This window comes from Sceloporus occidentalis, unplaced genomic scaffold, assembly GCF_023333645.1.
Source record: "Sceloporus occidentalis isolate IW3139 unplaced genomic scaffold, rSceOcc1.0.p SCAF_4, whole genome shotgun sequence".
Taxonomy (NCBI): domain Eukaryota; kingdom Metazoa; phylum Chordata; class Lepidosauria; order Squamata; family Phrynosomatidae; genus Sceloporus; species Sceloporus occidentalis.
The window spans coordinates 140,751,067-140,770,893 of NW_028316984.1; the positions used below are offsets into that span (position 1 = coordinate 140,751,067).

General features: G+C 41.6%; 1 protein-coding gene across 2 annotated transcripts in view; it reads left to right on the forward strand.

Annotated features, from left to right (window-relative positions):
* PCNX1 (pecanex 1) overlaps window positions 1-19,827 on the forward strand; it is a 147,594-nt gene that overhangs the window by 27,298 nt on the left and 100,469 nt on the right. For both annotated transcript variants that reach the window (XM_089521797.1, XM_089521798.1), the window contains exons 2-5: window positions 8,053-8,261; window positions 10,801-10,906; window positions 11,886-11,931; window positions 16,205-16,294. In XM_089521797.1, coding sequence (XP_089377923.1) covers window positions 8,053-8,261; window positions 10,801-10,906; window positions 11,886-11,931; window positions 16,205-16,294 — 451 coding nt within the window. The remainder of the gene's footprint in view (window positions 1-8,052; window positions 8,262-10,800; window positions 10,907-11,885; window positions 11,932-16,204; window positions 16,295-19,827) is intronic.

Genomic DNA, 19,827 nt, shown 5'->3' on the forward strand with positions numbered 1-19,827 from the left:
TCTACCTGTAGGGCCTTTGTGAGGATGTCTGCAACATTGTCCTCCGAACTAATATAGACAAGACTCAATACACCGTTTTGCACTAACTCCCTCACAGTCTGGTACTTCACACCTATATATTTCATCCTGTTCTTTACGTTTTCTGCTTCAGACATGGCAATACAAGACTGTGAGTCCTTGAGTACAACAGTTGGATCTGTACACTCCTCACCCAAGTCTTCCAGCAGTTGCCTCACCCACTGCACTTCTCCTGCCATCTCAGATAGTGCAGCAAACTTCCTATTACAGATCTATACAGATCTGGATGTTCAAACACTTTATCAGACTCACTATTAGTATAACCAGAGGTCATTGGGCTCTTAACTACCTTGGCACTCTCTAAACTGCATTTTTCCACCAGCCTCTCTATCATTTTGGTCTGACTCAACAAGATCCTGCCATCCTTAATCCTCTCCACCTCAATCCCAAGATAGGCCTTGAGGTTTCCCAGGTCCTTCAACACAAACTTCTTCGCCATCTCCTTCTGCACAGCCTTAACTTCCTGCTCAGTCTGAGCAGCCACACATAGGTCATCTACATAAATCACAAGTGTGATCCCTCCTTTCGTGTACACACAAGCATCTGCAACGCTGCGCTTGTATCCCAGCCTCACCAGCTCCTCATGGATACAGAGGTTCCAACAGTGTGCACTCTGCTTAAGCCCATAAAGAGCTTTTCTGAGCTTGTACACCTTGCCTTTCTTGGTATCATCAAACCCTGGTGCTTACTCATCCAGCTGTGCGTTCAGGTAAGCTGTCTCAAAATCAAAATGCCTAACTATCTGGCGCTTCCTTGCAGCCAATGCTAACACTAATCTGAGACTTTCTGGCTTCTCAGTTGGAGAAAATGTCTTGTCAAAACTCTCAAAACGCTGCTGAGAGAATCGTCTAGCCACCAACCTGGCCTTATTTTGTATTGTACTTCCTGTTGTACACCGCTTTGATCTAATTTGGAAAAGCGGTATATAAATAAACATTATTATTATTATTATTATTATTATTATTATTATTATACTTGTGGGTTCCACCTGGCATCTCTTTCTACTTAAACACCCACTTGCAATCTACAACCTTCTGGTCTCCAGGCCTTTCTACCACTTCAAATACCTCCCTATTCACCAAGGATGAGAACTTGCACTCCATGGCCTCAAACCATCTCTCCTGCTCTTCCCTGGGATAGGTAAGAAGCTCCTGATAGCTCTCCGGCTCATCAGCCATAACAGTACACACTTTGACATTCTGCACCACAAAATGATCAGGTGGCCTTCTGGCTCTCTTAGTCCTCCTGGGGATTATTATCTCTTTATACCCCCTATCATCCTCACTGTCACTATTTGTCTGCACCTCTGCAGACCTTTGCATCTGCAGATGCACTTTCACTAATTTTCTAGAAGTGATGGGTGAGATCTGTGTACCTGTGGGTTCCCTGGAGGTGCTAGGCTGGCCATTTAGCTTAACCTCTGGTGTTCCTACCCCTCCAGCTCCAGTACTGACTCCTTGTTGTCCCATTCTCACAAACACCTCCTGGTTTGTGTGGATATTCTCTCACCCAGAGTGTTTTTCAAAATTTGCACTCCTGGACAACAGGATGCGGCCATTTCCCAGGTAAAACCTGTAACTATTCTTCTGATACCCCACAAACATCAGTCTCTGCCACTTGAGTTCACCTTTCTTTCTGATATTTTGGGGAACCAATACATTGGCATACTGCCCAAACACCCTTATGTAGCTTAGGTTGGGTACATGAAGTAGTGTGTTTGTTTCACAGCAGAATTCCAAACCCGGTTAGTGATGTGGCAGGCAGCCAGGATTGCTTCCTCCCAAAGTCCTTCTGGGGGCCCTGCATCAAGCAGCATGCAATCCTTTATCTGTTTTAACACCCCAATCTTTCTTTCTGCCAAACCATCTTCCTGCGGAGTGGCAGCATTAGTGGTGTTATGGCGGATGCCCTTCTGTTTCATCCAATTGTTCAAGCTTTGGGACAAAAACTCACCGCCCCTATCTGTCACCAGAGTACCAACCTTGTATTCAAATTCCCTTTCCACCATCTCCACCCAGTTCTTGAATGTGGCAGCAGCCTGATTCTTTTCCCTGAGTGTGTAAGCATAGGAGTATCTGGTGTGCCTATTGACAATGACCATCAGATATCTACTATTGTCCACAGATTTAGTGAAGGGACCGGCCAGATCAGCATGCACCATTTGGAAAGGTCTCTGGGTGGTTCATTTGCTTTTCTTGGCAACAGGAAAAGCCTTTAGCTTTATCTTGCTGCACATAAAATAATCCAGATGATTTCTGCAGTCATTCAATTTCAGCCCAGGACAAACACTTCCCAGTTTCTCAAACTAGTGAAACTAGTGTGTCCCAGCGCCCTATGAAAATAGTGTGCACAATTTGAGTGCAAAGGCACATCACTTACTGTAGAACACTCTGCATGGTCATCTAAGAAATATAATTTGTTGTGCTTGTATGCTTTTGCACAAACCTGCCCCCACTTTAGTAATGACACAGTCATCCCCCCTCAAAATGTAGGACATATCCGTCTGTAGTCAGTGAGGACACACTGACCAGACAATTTTGCAATTGGGGAGCACACAACACGTTCTCAAAGTCTTTAGCAAACCCAACTAAATACACAGTCCCCATGTCCCTTATTTGGCTTGAACCTCTGTCAGCCAAACCCACAGAGGCTACACATGAGGACTTGTAGTTCTTCAGCAAAGACTTCCTGTTAAGTAAATGATGGGTTGCTCCACTGTCAACAAGTCAAATGTATCTGGCTTTAGTGGCGAGATGGGCTTGATAGTCACTGTTCTTCACTGCTCATACAACTCCTTTCCAGTTCCCAGGAGACCTGTGGTTTTACTTCTTTCTGGCAGCAGGTGGATTCTTGCAGTTCTTCTTGAGATGACCTGGCTGTCCGCAATTGTAGCATCTCCTGACTTTGCAAATAGCTGCACTTTCGGCTTGTTGAACTGCCTCTGATGATGTGTTTGCTGACCTTGGCTCGGCTGTTGCTGTCTTTGAATGCCTTTCTCAAAACACCGTCTTTGGCATTCCTCCAAGACACGTGTCGACACCAAATCCATTGAGAGCTCGCTCTCTGGAACCCCCTGTAAGCTCTACATGATCAAATTCACTGGATAAGCTGCCTAGCAAGATGTATGCTTTTTGTTCTTTAGCTAACTTTATTCCTCTGTTTTCTACCTCTAGGAACAGATGTCGCATCTGGAGACTGCCCCTTTTGCATCTTACGTGCATACAGTCTCTTGCTGCAGAGCATTTTCAACAATGCAGAGTCAGATTGATGCACTTCTTTCAGTGCATTCCAAACCTCCTTGGCAGATACCTTATCCCTTACATGGTCTAACTGACTGGGCTCCAGAGTGAGACATAACGTAGCTCTGGCTCTTCTATCTTCTTCAGCATTTTTGACAGTTAAACCTTCTTCAATTATATCCCAGAGTCCTTTCTTACCTGTGTATAATTAAATGACAGCTGGTAGGAAGGAGATGAAGAAGAAAGCTATCAGATGTATAGTAATGATGATTAAAACAGGCATTTGCTAGAACATTAAGAATCCCTTGATCCAGAATCATACCATTTGTGGGGATACTGTAGTTCTGTGAATTGTAAACACTGTACTGTAAAGGATATGAAGGACGAACCACTGGAAAACAAATTGAAAGAACCTACAAAATTCCAGTAGGCATAACCATTTGTGCTCACCCTAAAGGCTGGAAGCATGAGGAGGGAACTACATAAATATGACTGTGTGATGTGTGGGTCAGGTGACCAGGTTGGGGATGTGTGCGCTAAAAAATGCAGACAAAAATGTCAAAGATGATGAAAAGGCAAGAATTAAGGTAGAGAATTAACTCTTATCTAAGTAAATAAGGTAAGTGCTGTACCTTAACATTTATCAAAAAAGGAGCTGCCCCCTTCTCTGAGTAGAGTGGTGAAAGGTGAGAGCTTAGTCCATCACAGGAGAACCTAAAAGAAGCACCAACCCCTTTTGTTCTTTCAGTGCTTACCCCCCCCCGCGTAAGAGAAAAAACGCGAATGCTCAAGCCCCATTCAAATGAATGGGGTTCATGCCCATGGCGGTGTGACGGCGGTGCGTGAGGCGCACGCCATGGGAGCGCACCGCATTCATACAAATGGGACGCATTCATACAAATGCCCCTTGCACACCACACGCTCCCACATGGTTTTGGGCATATACTCAAAGCTGCGTATAGCGTGCCCGCGTATAACGCGGGCGCACTGTACAGTATTCTTATTTGTAGGGCTGCTGAATTCATACTGAAAATTTGAGAAAGGCACGAATCCCATTCACATGTACAGCCATCGCAAAATACATGCACACACGGTACTATTTTTCAAGCTCTTTGCTAGTTATTGATTTATCATGGTACAATTGTGTCAATGGGATTTCTTCTGCAGAGGAAAGATATTGCAGGTTAATTGTATCTAGTGTGTAAGAGGTGCTACTGGAATTATCTGATCTGATCTATCTGTGTTGAAAAAGGGTCAATTTTTGCAGTTTTCTTTCTTTTAAACCTTCAGTCTCTGAGTCTCTGTTTCAGTGACTTAAAGGTTATATTATCAGCTGCTTTGGAGCCTACTAGTTACCAGAGTCAATGCATATCCCTGAGAGGTTGTTTTTATTTTATTTGTGAGCTGTAAGATGCTCCAATGATCTCTTTTTTGAGTTCTGGAGCAGTCATAGGAAACAAGCAGCTTTTGTCTTCCCAATATTATTCTTGCTGTCTTGGGTTACTTGAAGCCAACTCCATTCTTGATCCCTTTCAGTCTGGTTTCCGCCCGCGGCATTCTACAGAGACATCTCTCACTAAGATCTTGAATGACCTTTTACGGGCCAAGGCTAATGGCCTTTACTCTGTTCTCATCCTTCTTGATTTGTCTGCAGCCTTTGATGCAGTGGATTGCTGTCTTCTAGTTAATATACTTTCTGTTCTTGGGTTCTCAGACTCTGTTCTCGACTGGTTTAGATCTTATTTGTCAGGCAGATCTTTTGCAGTGGTCACAGGTGGTCAGACTTCGCCCTCTGTTCCCTTATCTGTTGGAGTTCCCCAGGGCTCTGTTCTGGGTCCCCTTCTGTTTTCTCTCTACACACTGTCCTTAGGTAAACTCATTAGCTCTTTTGGCTTTTCCTACCATCTGTATGCTGATGACACCCAGTTGTATCTTTCCACCCCTGACCTTTCTCCAAGACTTGAACAGCAAGTTTCGTCTTGTCTCACAGCTGTCTCGCAGTGGATGCGCCATCGGCGTTTGAAGCTCAACATGTCCAAGACGGAGCTTCTTGTCTTTCCTCCTAGGTCCACCCTTCAACACTCCTTTTCTGTCTCTGTGGACAACCTTTCTATTCAACCAGTCCAGCAAGCCCGCAGTCTTGGTTTTATCTTTGATTCTTCTCTGTCGTGTATCCCTCAGATCCAGACCACAGCCAAGGCTTGTAGATTCTTTTTATACAATATTGCCAAAATCCAACCATATCTCTCCGCCTCTACTGCCAAGATTCTGGTCCATGCCAGTTGTATCACGACTTGATTTCTGTAACATCCTCCTGGCTGGGCTTCCTCTTTCTCACCTCTGTCCTTTAATTTCTGTCCAGCATTCAGCTGCATGCATTATCACATCCGCCCACCGCTCTGACCATATCTCTCCTTTGTTGGCATCCCTTCACTGGCTCCCCTTCCCTTTCCATATTCAGTATAAGCTCCTGCTGTTGACGTTTAAAGCCCTCCATGGATTGGCCCCTCCTTATTTATCAGATCTTCTTTCTCCTCACATTCCCACTCGGGCCCTCCGCTCTGGTAGTCAGGGTTGGCTGTCTCATCCCAGGATTTTCTCTGCCCCATCTCGGTTTCGCCCCTTTTCACTTGCTGCCCCTCACTCCTGGAACCTTCTTCCCCCGCGAGCAAGGACCATCACTTCTTTAACTAGCTTCAAAATGGAGTTGAAGACCATCAACCAGCTTCAAAACAAAGTTGAAGACCATCCTGTTCAGAGAAGCGTTCCCAGGCATTGCATGATTGTTATTTGCTAATTGATGTTTTTTTTGTTGCCTGTTTTATTGAACCATTTCCTGTATTGCTATATATTTTATATGTATTATCCTATTATTTCTCAGATTGTATGCCATAGGCAGGCTTACTCTTATATATTTATTGTTTTATGTACAGTGCTGTGCAAATCTACAGCGCTATATAAATAATAATAATAATAATAATAATAATAATAATATCCTGCTATTCTCTCATCTCAGGCCTTCTCTTTTCGAAAAGTTATCTTTTTATATCACAATTTCCAGAGTACTATTTCTACATTCTGCTTCTCCCTCAGTTTCCCTTGTCCCATTGTTCAAGTAATAAGGAGTTATTTATGCTGCTTTCCATGATCTCCCCTCCAACAGGTGTGATACAGTAGAAAAGGAAAACAAATTTAAATCCTTTCCCTGTGATCCCACTGTATTTATAATGAAGGTAATATGGCACAGGGATTACAGTGGTTCAGGTGGTTGAGATACTGACTCTGCTGACTGCAAGATTAGCAGGTTGGCAGTTCGAGGCCCAAGTGCTGCATGATGGGGTGAGCTCCCATCACTAGTCCCAGCTTCTGCCAACCTAGCAGTTCGAAAGGGTGCAACTGCAAGTATAGCGTGCCCGTGTCATGCGCAGCTTTCAGTTTATGCTGAACTTCCCAACTTCGGTGGGAAGGTAAACAATGTTCTGTGCAATATTCTGTGCAATCATGCTGGCCACATGATCACAGAGGAGTCTCTGACAACGCTGGTTCTTTCGCTTAGTAACGGAGATGAGCACTGTCCTTTATGGTCAGACATGACTTGACAACCTTGTCTGTGGGGAATACCTTTACTTTTTTAATATGGCATCACCCACCATCAGCCATGGCTCCATCCTCTTGTCAATATGCAACTGTTTCTATTGAATGTGGAGTAGAGCAAGGGCACTGGTCCTTTTCTAATTACATTATATGCAGCCTTAGTGTCTTTGTGATCTAGTCTCTGTATTGTTTTATTCAGTGCCAAAATAGGTGAAATAAATACAGTGGTGGGCCCTTGGTATCTGCTGGGGTTTGGTTCTAGGACACTCCCCCATTCCCGTGGATACCAACATCTGTAGATGCTCAAGTCCTGTTATATACAGTGGTGTAGTAAAATTGTGTTGCTTATATAAAATGGCAAATCAAGGTTTGCTTTTGGGAATGGGGGAAGGGGTATATTTTCAGGCCGTGGATGGCAGAATCCATGGAGGGCTAGCTGTGGAGGAATCTGTTACTATTAGAATTAGTAGATTTGGGCTTTTAGAATCATAGCTAAAACAGATTGTGTATGGCATGAATTGTCTTCCTGTCTTAGAAGGAAAGAAAAATCTTCACCCTAAACCACTTGCTCTCTGTATAGAGCAGAGAAAGTAATACAGCCTTTGTCCTCATGACATTTCAGATAAGAGGGTTGATTTCAGTGAAAAATTGGGTGTGCACTGAAGAAATGGGCTAGAGCATACCCTGGATACCACCACCACCACCACCACCACCACCACCCTATCACTGTCAAAACAAGGGAGACTTGTTAGCATTAAAAGCACCCAAAACACACTTTGGAAGGTGACCGGGGTGGGCACCCCCCCACCCCGGTGCTTCCAGACAGGAGACTTTTAGTTCTATCTGTCAATGAGCAGCTTGGAGCTCTTCCATCCTTCCCACCTTTACAGGTTTTTTCCTCATGGAAAACCTGGGAAGAATATACATCCAATAAAACATTATCTGTGCCCATTGTAAAATTATGTATATAGCAATTGCTTAATAAAGGCATATCTGGAAGCACCTTACTGTCCAAATTAATAAAATATGCCAGTATAAGAAAGCACATGCACATTGTCTTATGCAAATCTAAAAAGCCTTCCATAACTAATTTTTTGTTAGCATCCTTATTAGTTTACGTTCTTTGTCTTTTATTTGACAGGCTCTTCCTTCTTCCATGGTGATAGTAGCAATATATTGCCCAGTGATAGCAGCTCTCTTCATTGTTCTGAAAATGGTAAATTACCGTTTGCACAGAGCACTTGATGAAGGTGAGATTGTGGAGAGGAATGCCAATGAACGCATGGACCGGGGTGCAAAAACAGAACAAGGTAATTCTTCTGCCAGAAGAAAGGACAGTAATGGACCTAGGTAAGCAATCTCCAGTCTTTACATTTTGGCACATAATAGATTAATAAAATAGATTATTTACTGTTATAACATAAGGCTTAAATGCATTGTCTTATGGGTGAATTCTAGAATACATTTGTTACATTTCTCTCTGTCCTTTAAAATAAAAAAGCACTCAAAGTAGCAAATAACATTGTTAAAAACAAAGTGAAAGCTAAAATAATTGAAATAACCAATGCAAAAATATTTTAAAACAATAAAACCATTAAAGTCAGTAATCAGTAAACATCAGAACAGTTTAAAAGGCACATTTGAAGACATACGTCTCCACATTCTTGGTAAAAGCAGTGAGAATGGGAACCAATTGGGTATGCCTTCCACAATCTTGGTACAGCATCATAGAAAACCTGTCCCATGTGCTGTCAAGTGGGCTCCTGCGGACAGTGGTGTTCTTAAGAGGCCTCTCCTGCAGATCTTATTCCCTAGGTAGCCCTTAGAGCTTTGAAAGTTAAAAGCTACACTTTGAATTGGCCCAGCAAGCAATTGGCAACCAGTTGAAATCTTTCAGTATCACTAGTATCAGTATAATAGGATCTCTCTGCCATACACAAACTTAAGAGTTTAGCTGCTAAATGCTACACAAACTGAACCTCCCAGAAACTCTTCAAAGGTAGCTCTAGCCTGGAACATATACCAGGGCAACATGTGTGAGAAGATCGCATGAATATACAGATCTGATATTTCCTGTAGTTCCTTTTTTGTGGGTGACTAAGCTAATGTCCATGACAAGATCAGAACTGTGCATGGGTTTTCAGTCCAGGCTAATATTTCTGGGGGAAACTTAATACCACCATATGTTACATTAGATTGCATTGTGCAAGTTACCTTTGGGCAGGAACAGACTGCCACATGAGGGTGGATTGGGACCACCCTGGAGTTGGTCACTCCAAAGACATGGCAAACACATGCCATGGCTGCAGTCTGCCCTGACACTTACCTAAATCGGAGCAGAAAAGATATGCTCCTGTTTGGCCCATTAAAGGGCCCCAAAGCAACCCCAGAGCAGCCTCTGGGCGCTCCAGAGGCATGGGGCATGTAAATGTCACACCCCCAGAGCATCTGGAAGCCACCCATGTCTAGTTGGTGAGGGCAGCTTCCAGATGACTTAGGGGCATGCAGGATCTAAATGTCATGTGCATCAAGGCTTCCAAACACCTTCTTTTCCAGCTTCCCAGGCCACTTTGAGCCAGGTTTTTAAAATGTTGAGGATCTTCTGTTTCCTAGCTGCTTCCTTTTGGGTTTCCACATGTTGCATGCTTCATTGGATTATGCAGGACAGAGAAAGCATAACACTGTTGAACATAAATTTTAATGCTGAACTAGTGTAAAATACTTGTATCCCGTCTAGAATATTTTTGTGTTGGTTCAGAACCACTCATCTGGAATACGGCACGAGAGCATAGAACAGATACACACAGTTCCGAAATGGTTGCAAAAAACACATTTCAAAAACTCTCTAAGGACTTTATCACTCATATCTTTAAATCTCACCCAGTAATTTTTTCAGAGCTGACTTGAAGGAGAGAAGTAAATCAAGATGAGCAGATGTGTTTTCATCCTTAAATCTCTGGCATTGTGTCTCATATTTATATGATATGTCTGCAAGAGCTTGCAACAAATCGTTAATTTGAAATGTGTTAGGATCAGCATTTTAAACAATAGGCTGTATATGGTTCAGATTATAACATAAAAGTAATATTTATGTCCATTTCCACATCAGCATTTCAAAGTATCTAAAAAAAAGACTATTGACCTTGTATTATATTATTTTCTTTGGCTAGTGGTTAGCTTCAAAGGACAAAGAAATGTTACATATGAGAATTTTCTGATCTTGATTTACAACAATTCCAAGATACTGAATTGAAAGGCAGAGAAATCTTAAGTGCCAACATCCATCAGAAGGGAGATATAAACCCCCCCCCCCATTACCCTGTTGGAAATTTTTCCCAGTCCCTGCCCCTACAAAGGAAGCTAGCTATCATGATTGGGGAGAGGGAGAATAGCTGTGTCTATGGTGATCCCAGATGTTATATCGCATGGCAGGACACACAACTACAACACACCCACAGCCTTTCTCCCTTAGTGAGTTGTTGAAGGAAATGGTATGAATCAAAATGAAATATTTAATGTTTCCTATGCGTGAACCTTTCCTACTTTATGGAGATTTGATATGATTACAAGCTTCACATTTATCCATTCTTTTAAAAATAATTAAGATATATCTGCCCAATAGCCTGCTTTAAATTTTTGTGGAGAATATCTTGGAAGAAAACAAGCACCACTGCCTCTCACCTTGTTTGGAAAGAGTTGAACAAAATCTCTGCTGCTGTTTTAACACTTCGCTCAATAAAGTTCTCTGTCTGCAGTAGTGAATTTTATATATTATAAATAGATGAGCTAGTTACTTTTGTTGACGCAAGTTTCAAGTGTGCTTTTTGGATTAATTTGACACAGATTAACTAAAATAATACTAGAATGTCTTAACTTGATCAAATTTTAGCGATCCTGGTGGAGGGATTGAGATGTCAGAGTTTGTTCGAGAAGCAACTCCACCGGTAGGCTGCAGTTCAAGAAATTCCTTTGCTGGCCTAGACTTAAACAATCAGGTAGGAATTAATTCTACAGCAACTGCTTCTGTTTCTATACCATTATAGCAACTCCTACTTTTTTCCTAGTTACAGTCAGTTGAAAAATTCTCCAAAAGTAAAGGATTTGCAGGTTTATCTTTATTTTTAGCTTGATTTTTATTGTTTGAGGGCAGTTAATGTTTTCTATTTTCTGAAATATTCTTGTTGCTGGGTTGACTGATTAATTATTTTTGCAGATTTTAGACAATTTTTGTCTATAGCAAAATTGCAAGTGTCTAGAATAGTTCAATAAAAATGTTTTATTAAAATAATATTTTGAAGCTATTCCTGCAATACAGTAAGCATTTTTGTTGCTGGTTTGGCTCATTGAAATGCATAATGCACTTTAAATTTTGACAATAATAGAAATAAGCTGAGTCTGCTTTGGATTTCAGTTTAGAGAGAGAGGCAGAATATTAATAAAATGGAAAGATACTAAATGTTTTGGCATGCATGTTAAAGGAACAATTATTGCAAGTTATTTATTTTGCATATCTAGTGAAAAGAATTATATTTGACAGCACATAGGTGTTTTTATACTATTATTTTAGGTATTATCTGTTGAGAAGTTTCATGATAATTTGTAAACTACTTTCTTTTTCTCCTTTCAAAAATGCACAATGTGATTGGTTTTTTGCAAAGTGAAAATAAGCAACAATAAGATTTATTAACATTGGTTTTACAAGGAGACCTTATTCTTTTTTAAAAAATTCTTTTTTTTGGAAGTCACTTTTTGTCCCAATTTTGGGGGGGAAGCAGGATATAAATTGTTGTTGTTGTCGCTGTCATTGTCATTGTCATCCCACTACTAAACCAGGGAGAATGGGCAGAAGAAGCCCTGCTGCAAGTAAGGGAGACATTAGGTGGAAATCAATGTGGTTTCCGCAGTCTCTTTTATTTAGGGAGGTGGATAAATGTTTGTTTATTTGTGAAGTTCATGTGTTGAATTCCATTTTAGATTGGACCTGGTTTATCTCGTCGTGGAACAGCAGCTACCATTAAAGGTAAGACTATTTCCTTAAACTCATCTTCATGGAGTCTTATCAGTCACTTTTCATAACAAGGATCCTTTCCATTTTTCCATTTCTGTTACTTTGTTTTGTTGTCATTATTTGTCATCAAGCAAATTCAACTTCTGGCAACTCTATGAATTAGAGATCTCCAAAAATACATATAGGAGAAATAACAGACTGTTTAGGAACAGGCAGGTCCTTGAGATCTAGTAAGAACTTCAGCATAACTTTACAAAAGGCAACAGAACATTACATCATCCTATTTGCCAGCATTTTCCATAAAATTGATTTCACAGGAGTTATTTTCCCCCCTTCATTTTTTCTCTTGGCTGCTATATTGCACTAACATGTTACCTTCAGAGTTGAAGACTACTTTTCTAGAGTGTCTTGCCAACATATTCCAGCACAGAAGACTTTTAAAAACATAAAACTGAGATAGGGTTTGTCACTGACTGCACACATCCCTGCGTATTTGATAAGTGTTCTCTGTTAAGCTTATAGTAAGGAAACAAGTTGATGACTTTTTCTTTCTAGTATCTGTGCTTTTAGCAAAATACTTAACAATGCAGTGATTTATCTATATAGATGAAAGCACTGAGTATCACTGGGTATCTTGCCAAAAGCAAATGTGATGCCCATTAAATGCTGTTGAACTGCTTTTTTCATGATCCAGCACAGTGATCTCTGCTTACTGGGAATGATGGGTGATTCAACAACATTTGAAGGGCCACATACTCCTTATCCCTGTTTTAACAGTTTATAACTATTATGTAAGGTGCTGCATTAGGGTGGAAAAATGAAATGAACACATATAGGATGAGTGACACCTGGCTGAATGAGACTATGTGTGAAAGGGATCTGGAGTCCAAGTAGATCACAAATTGAACATTAGTCAACAGTACGATGCGGCAGCTAACAAGGCCAATGCGATTTTAGGCTGCATCAATAAAATTGATAGTGTCTAGATAAAGGGAAGTAATAGTGCCACTTTATTCTGCTCTGGTCAGGCCCCACCTGGAATATTGTGTCTAGTTCTGGGCCCCACAATTTAAGAAGGACATTGAGAAACTGGAGCGTGTCCAAAGGAGGGCGACCAAAAAGGTGAAGGGTCTGGAAACCATACCCTATGAAGAACGCCTTAGGGAGCTGGTGATGTTTAGCCGGGAGAAGAGATAGTTAAGAGGTGATATGATAGCCCTGTTTAAATACTTGAAGGGATGTCATATTGAGGAGGGAGCTAGCTTGTTTTCTGCTGCTCCAGAGACTAGAACATGGAGCAATGGATGCAAGCTACAGGAAAAGGGATTCCACCTCAACATTAGGAGGAACTTCCTGATAGTAAGTGCTGTTCGACAGTGGAACAAACTCCCTTGGAGTGTAGTGGAGTCTCCTTCTTTAGAGGTTTTTAAACATAGGCTGGATGGCCTTCTGTCAGATGCTTTGATTGAGATTTCCTGTATGGCAGGGGGTTGGACTGGATGGCCCTTGCGGTCTCTTCCAACTCTCTGATTCTATGATTCTATCCACAATGTTTAAATATTACTGGAGCATCAACTTATTTAAAGTCCTTTCAGATTAGATTGTTCTACATATATCTGAAATGACCTGTAGTATCCAGTGATTTGAACAGGAAAAGATTTGTAGCTTTATCTAAGAGGCTTATCCTGTAATATCAGTCTCCTTGGCCACTGTCTCCCGACATAGTGGCCAGATGCAATAGAACTTTTAACCCTCTTTCACATAGATGAGAAGATTCGCAGAGAGTGAATTCTGGTGTATTGAGTGAATTTTGGGAATTCCATAGTATTTAAAGGAATAAAATGTTGCATGTTAGCAGGACTGTTTGTGAATATAGACTGAAAGTTATTCTAGAGTCAGAAAATGCAGGTTCATTTTAAATTAATTTAAAAAGTCTATAAATACTAAAAGGGGGGGGGACCTCTATTTTTTATTTTCAGGAATACAAAGTGCTATCTATTTGCTGGATTGCATTATCTTCTGCCATGTGAATGAAATATCAGTGGTGATGGGGGTATATGACTTGTTTGGTTGAACGTTGACAACATACGTTTGGTTGGCACATCTACCAGATTTAAGCCGCTAAAAAATAGATCTTCCACCACATTTTATCCAATGTGGAAATATAGGTGAACTAGCAGTGGTGTCATGGGTGGGGGGGGGGAGTATGGTAGTTCAGACCGGGTTGGACTGCACCGGTGACACCCCAGAGTGGGGTGTACCTGATGGGGTAGTACACTCCTGGGGGAGTGGGCAGCTGCCTTCTGCATCTCGCGTGGCCATGGCCACACAGGACTCAGAAGACCAGGGGGGCTGCTGAGAGGGCTGAGCGCACCCCCACCTCACTGCTGCAGCACCATTCTACATTCCGCAGGAGCAAGGTGGGGGAGTGCACTTGATTGCGCCGCCCAGAAGCCATGCTCCCAGAAGCCCCTGCCTCCCTGCACTGGGTGACACCCCATGTGGGGATGCCACTGTCAACTAATGCTGTCATAATGTGTCCAAGCTGAGATTTCTGTGGTGTACCTGACCATATAAATGTCTCCCTTCAGAAGATATGATGTCTTATCACAGTACCACTGCAGATTTATGTTATATTTTCCTGGGTTACATGGCATATAATGCTAAAATTGATATTTACCTCTGAACTCAAAGAGTTCGCCATTGATTAGATCTGTACCTGATGCTCACCAAGCATAATCTATAGATGCAAAAGGTAGTCACTTTATCTGTAACCCTATACATTGTATTTGTTTCCCTGTTATCGCAAGTGCGCAAAATCTCTTCAGTCCTACCACTGATGTAAAATGGCCGTGTCCCGAGCATAGATGTCACATTTCCTCCAAGGCTTAATGTTGTCCAAAAGCAGAAGGCTAAAATATACCTTCAGCTGGTGATATGCAGGGGATTCCATACTTTGGCTGTGGTAGGGTTCCTTTTGTTTTGTGCCTTGAATATACACAATCTCTCTCTGTTAAATGAGTTATGTGGTAAAGCATGCTTTCTGTGTAGCAGTTCAAGGGTTTTCATCACTGTTCTTTCACTTGCTGTTTTTCAATGAATCTCTGCACCAGGCCCTTCTCTCTCTGCTTCCCATCAGTATCAGTAGTGCCCTTTAGTTCTTGGACAGTATCAAGGAAGAGCACACTGTTGATCTCCCACCTTTGAGGAACGAGGGTATTCTTTCTTATCTGAGTGTACATACCAGGTTCTGCATCATGTTTCAGCTAGAAAATGGTGTGAGATTTTTTTTATTCCCAAATGCTACATTTTCTGTGACAAAAATATTAGGTCTGGTGGGATAGTTATTGTTGCAACTATCTTCTGCCCGTGAAACAAAAAGCATAGATGGCACGTGGCTGCAGCTTGGGAACATTGTTTAAAACTTATAAGGTGGCAGTATCATAAGATGTCTACTTTCTAGGGCCTGTTACAGACTGCCAAAATAAAGCTGCTTTGGGTCTCTTTGGAGGTATGCTGTTTAAATGATGCATGCATCCTAAGAATCCGGAAGCTGCACCAAAGCTGCACTCCAGTGCTTAGGAATGGAGTGTGGCTTTGGCACAACCTCCAGACTCTTAGGACCCATGCATCATTTAAATAGCATACCTCCAGAGAGACCTGAAGCAGCTTTATTTTGGCAGTCTGTAACAGGCCCAAGTCTCACTCTGTGTGAACTGCTAGTGACTGCTAGTCTGAGTGGCTGCCACAGCACAATTTCCCTTTCAGTTTGCCATAGCAACTTGAAAAATCTAATGCATGCTCTTCTACCTCTTTTGCTCATCCCTTCTCTCTCTCTTATCCCTCTCTCTCATTCATGTGGTCATTTGCACATATACCCTCACTGACAAGTTTCTGGACATAGTTTCTGGAAGTAGTTATGCCAGCAGGTATGAAATCGATGGAACTTTTGTAGAGATTGAACTGATGCATGGTATAGGCTGCAACTACAAATTGTTGGATGCCTCAATGAGCTGAGTTCTCACTGAGAAGTCAGCTCTTCACAAGACCTTAGTATGGATGTTGTTTTTCCCTTTCCCCACGTCGAGTGCCTCTGCTCCTTTGGTACCTATTCAAATTCCTTTTTGCAGTTTTCATTTGCAGTTGTAGGTTCTGGTGCTGAGGGACATACAGACATACCTTAGTTAACAAAACCTCTGACAAAGAACCTCCTTTTAAAAGGTTTCTTACTAGGCTTTTAGGATAGTACTTTGTAAACTAAAATGCTCTTTTTGTTGATGTGCAGGTGATACAGACACTGCAAAGACATCTGATGATATCAGCCTGAGTCTGGGCCAGAGTTCTAGTCTCTGTAAAGATGGAAGTGAAGAGCAAGGTGAGGCATATTGTGCAAGCTGTCTCAGCGCCAATAAATCAGATGCCATTTTGGGGAAAATGCATATAAACAGTTTTGAGACCAAAACTGTTGCTTGCATGGTAACAGCAGTGTGGGGTTAATCAATAATTGTAAGGATGTATTACATGTCTGTCTTTTAATCAAGTCTAAAGTGGAACTCTAGTTTTGTGAACTCCTTAAAATTAATAAATGAAAAGTCTTGACAGTGGCATCTTCCATGTCAGTGGGCTGAAGAAACTGCTCTGGGTTTTAACCCAGACTTTAAGGAAGGAACAGTATCCTAACAATGTTCATACCCCGTTAACCTGGAGAGTACCAGCCACTAGTGCATTTTGAAAGTTTACTGTTCAGTGTTTTGCTCCATTTTTCTGACAAATGGTAAAGGGGTGGGGATGGAGAAAGTGTTAGCAGCAACCATATGCAGCCCGAACTCCATCACTGTAGCTCCCAAAGCCTCTGTCTCACTCTCAGGTGAAAAGTGCCCTCCGAATTTAATCCCCACTCCCCAATCCAGTAGATTGGGTTGAACTATCTCCCAATGCTCTCAAACTTCCAGTGCACCCCACCCCCACCTTAATATCACAACTAGACGTCATTCACAGTTGTGATTTTCAATCCATGGCCTACCATACATGTGAAGGTGGATTATGTGCCCCCATCCCACCCCAGTTGTCCATTACTGTTGTAGAGGTTGCTAGAAGTGTTCTATTTTGTTTTCTTCTTGGGGTTCTTATATAGAAGACATGTATTGTTATAAACATGACTTGCAAAGAAGTAATATGAAATATTGCTTGGGGTGGAGGATTAAGGTTTATCTGCAACAGGCTTGAAGAAATCTTCCCACGTAACCATATGGCTTCTAGATCTGCCACATTCTTGTTTGGTGAACTTATATAGTTAGCATGACCTGCATACAACATTCCTGATTGGATGTGCATTGTCCTTTCTGTTGCTACAGAAGCTTTCACAAGACTATCCAATAATTGTTGCTATCAGGGCTGATTTCTCTCATCATTTTATACATAAATTGATATACGCCTTCAATTTCACTCAACAGTTTTGCTTCTGCCCAAGAAAGTCACCTGTTTTCACAAAGGCAAGATTGATTCAAAAGGGAACTTCTTATTAGAAATGCTGTTTTAATTGTTTGATTCACACATAAATATGAGTTGCCAGACTAACCTTACCTTATATTACCTACCAATCATCCAGTTCTTTTTGGAGAACTGCCAGAGGATTGGTGAGATGGGATGACCCCTCTCCCATAAGGTCTAGGTTTTCACAGTAAGTGAATGGTCTTGTCAAGTATCGATAGAATTTCAGCTTTCTTCTGGTTTGGGTATCTTCTGTTTGGTCTTATGCCAAGATTCACAGGCAAAATCATCTTTAATCCAGTTGTTGAGCAGCCCCAACCAGGTAAGGTTTTATATACCTTGCTTTTATTTAGGTGAGAAAAGTTTCCAAGTGGAGTGTAAGAATCCCTCTGCCTGAGTCTGCCTGAGTCTGGATGGCCTCCATCTCCACTAGTAATTAACTTTGGATATACTTTAATTCATTCCAAGTTATGTGGGTCCATTACAGCTGTCAGATGCAATTTACCAACCTCATTTCTTGCCTGTATGGTTATGCTTGATTTAACATGCTGCTGCAAGCAGGCCTAATAATAATAATAATAATAATAATAATAATAATAATAAGATGATATTTATTTCTTACCCCCTCTCCCCATGGAATGAGGTGGGGAACAACAACAATTAACAAACAACAACAACAATAATAATAATAATAATAAGATGATATTTATTTCTTACCCCCCTCTCCCCATGGAATGAGGTGGGGAACAACAACAATTAACAAACAACATCAGTTAAAAGCACATCAGTTAAAATACACATCAGTTTAAAAGGACAAATAACATATCCACATATTAAAACAATCCACATTTAAAATTCACAATTTAAAAATTGCCTGGATAAGCCTGCCAGAAGAGACTGGTCTTTAATGCTCTTTTAAATTCAGATAACATATGCAGCTGTCGAATCCCTTCCGGAAGGTAATTCCACAGTGTAGGGACAACTGAAGAAAAAGTCCTCTGGCTGACGGTTGTCAACATAGTCATGGCTGGGTGGAGTAAATATCCATCAGAGGACCTGAGTGTACAGGGCAGAATATATGGGAGGAGGTAATCCTGTAGGTAACCTGGACCCAAACCATGTAGGGCTTTAAAGGTAATAACCAACATTTGTACCTTGCCCAGAAACTAATTGGCAGCCAGTGGAGTGATTTTAATATTGGTGTAATATGATCACTGCTGAATGTCCCAGTAATCAATTTGTCTGCCATGTTTTGAACTAGCTGAAGTTTCCAAACTAGGCACAGAGATAGCCCAATGTAGAGCGCATTGCAGAAATCCAGCCTTGATGTTACCAGTGTCTGTACATCTTTAGGTCATCCAGCACTAGGTATATCGCAGATGGTATATCAGCTGAAGCTGATAGTAAGCACTCCCGGGCATTGCATCTATCTGAGCTGTCATTTGAAGTGATGGATCCAGAAGCACCACCAAGCTGTGAACACAGTCTATCAGGGGAAGTGTAGCCCCATCCAAAACTGTTTGACACACCTCCAAACAGAGGTTAATATCGTTGACAGTAAGCACCTCTGTCTTGTTGGATTTAGCTTCATTTGGTTTTTCCTCATCCAGCCCATTACCTCCTCCAGGCATTCATTCAGAGGAGACACACTATTCTTAGCTGAGGTTGTTTTTGAAGGCATGGAGAAATATTTGGGTGTCATCAGCATACTGACAGCACCTCACCCCATGCTTCCAGAGGATCTCACCCAGCGGTTTTGTGTAGATGTTGAATACCATTGGGGATAGGATGGCACCTTGTGGAATGCCATAACACCTGCTTTTTTGAGGAGCCGGTAAGCACCATCATCTGAAACCTGTCTGAGAGATAGGACCAGAACCACTGAAGTACCGTGCCTCCAATTCCCAAATCCCCCAGGCATTCCAGAAGGATACCATGGTCAGTGGTACTGAATGCTGCTGAGAGGTCCAGAAGCACCAGCAGGGACACACTCCCCGTCAGGTGAAAGTCATTTACTAAAGCAGTGGTTCTCAACCTTTGGGCCTCCAAATTTTTTGGACTTCAGTTCCCAGACGTCTCAGTCAGCATGTTCATTGTTCAGGAATTCTGGGAGTTGAAGTCTCAAAAATCTAGAGGTCCAAAGATTGAGAACTACTGCACTACTGTCTCCATTTTGTATCGTGCTCTAAAGCTGGTTTGAAATGGGTCTAAATAATTTGTATCATCCAAGAATGCGTGGAAAAGGGAAATTTGAAACTGATCTATACTTGTTTTAGTCCAGAGGGGCCAGGGAAGGCTTTTTTAAGAAGTGGTCGTACCACTATTTTGTTGTTGTGTTTCTTCAAGTTGTTTCTGACTTATGGTAACACTGCAGTAAACTTAGCAGACCTTAAAAGATCCCCCTCCACACAAAATTTT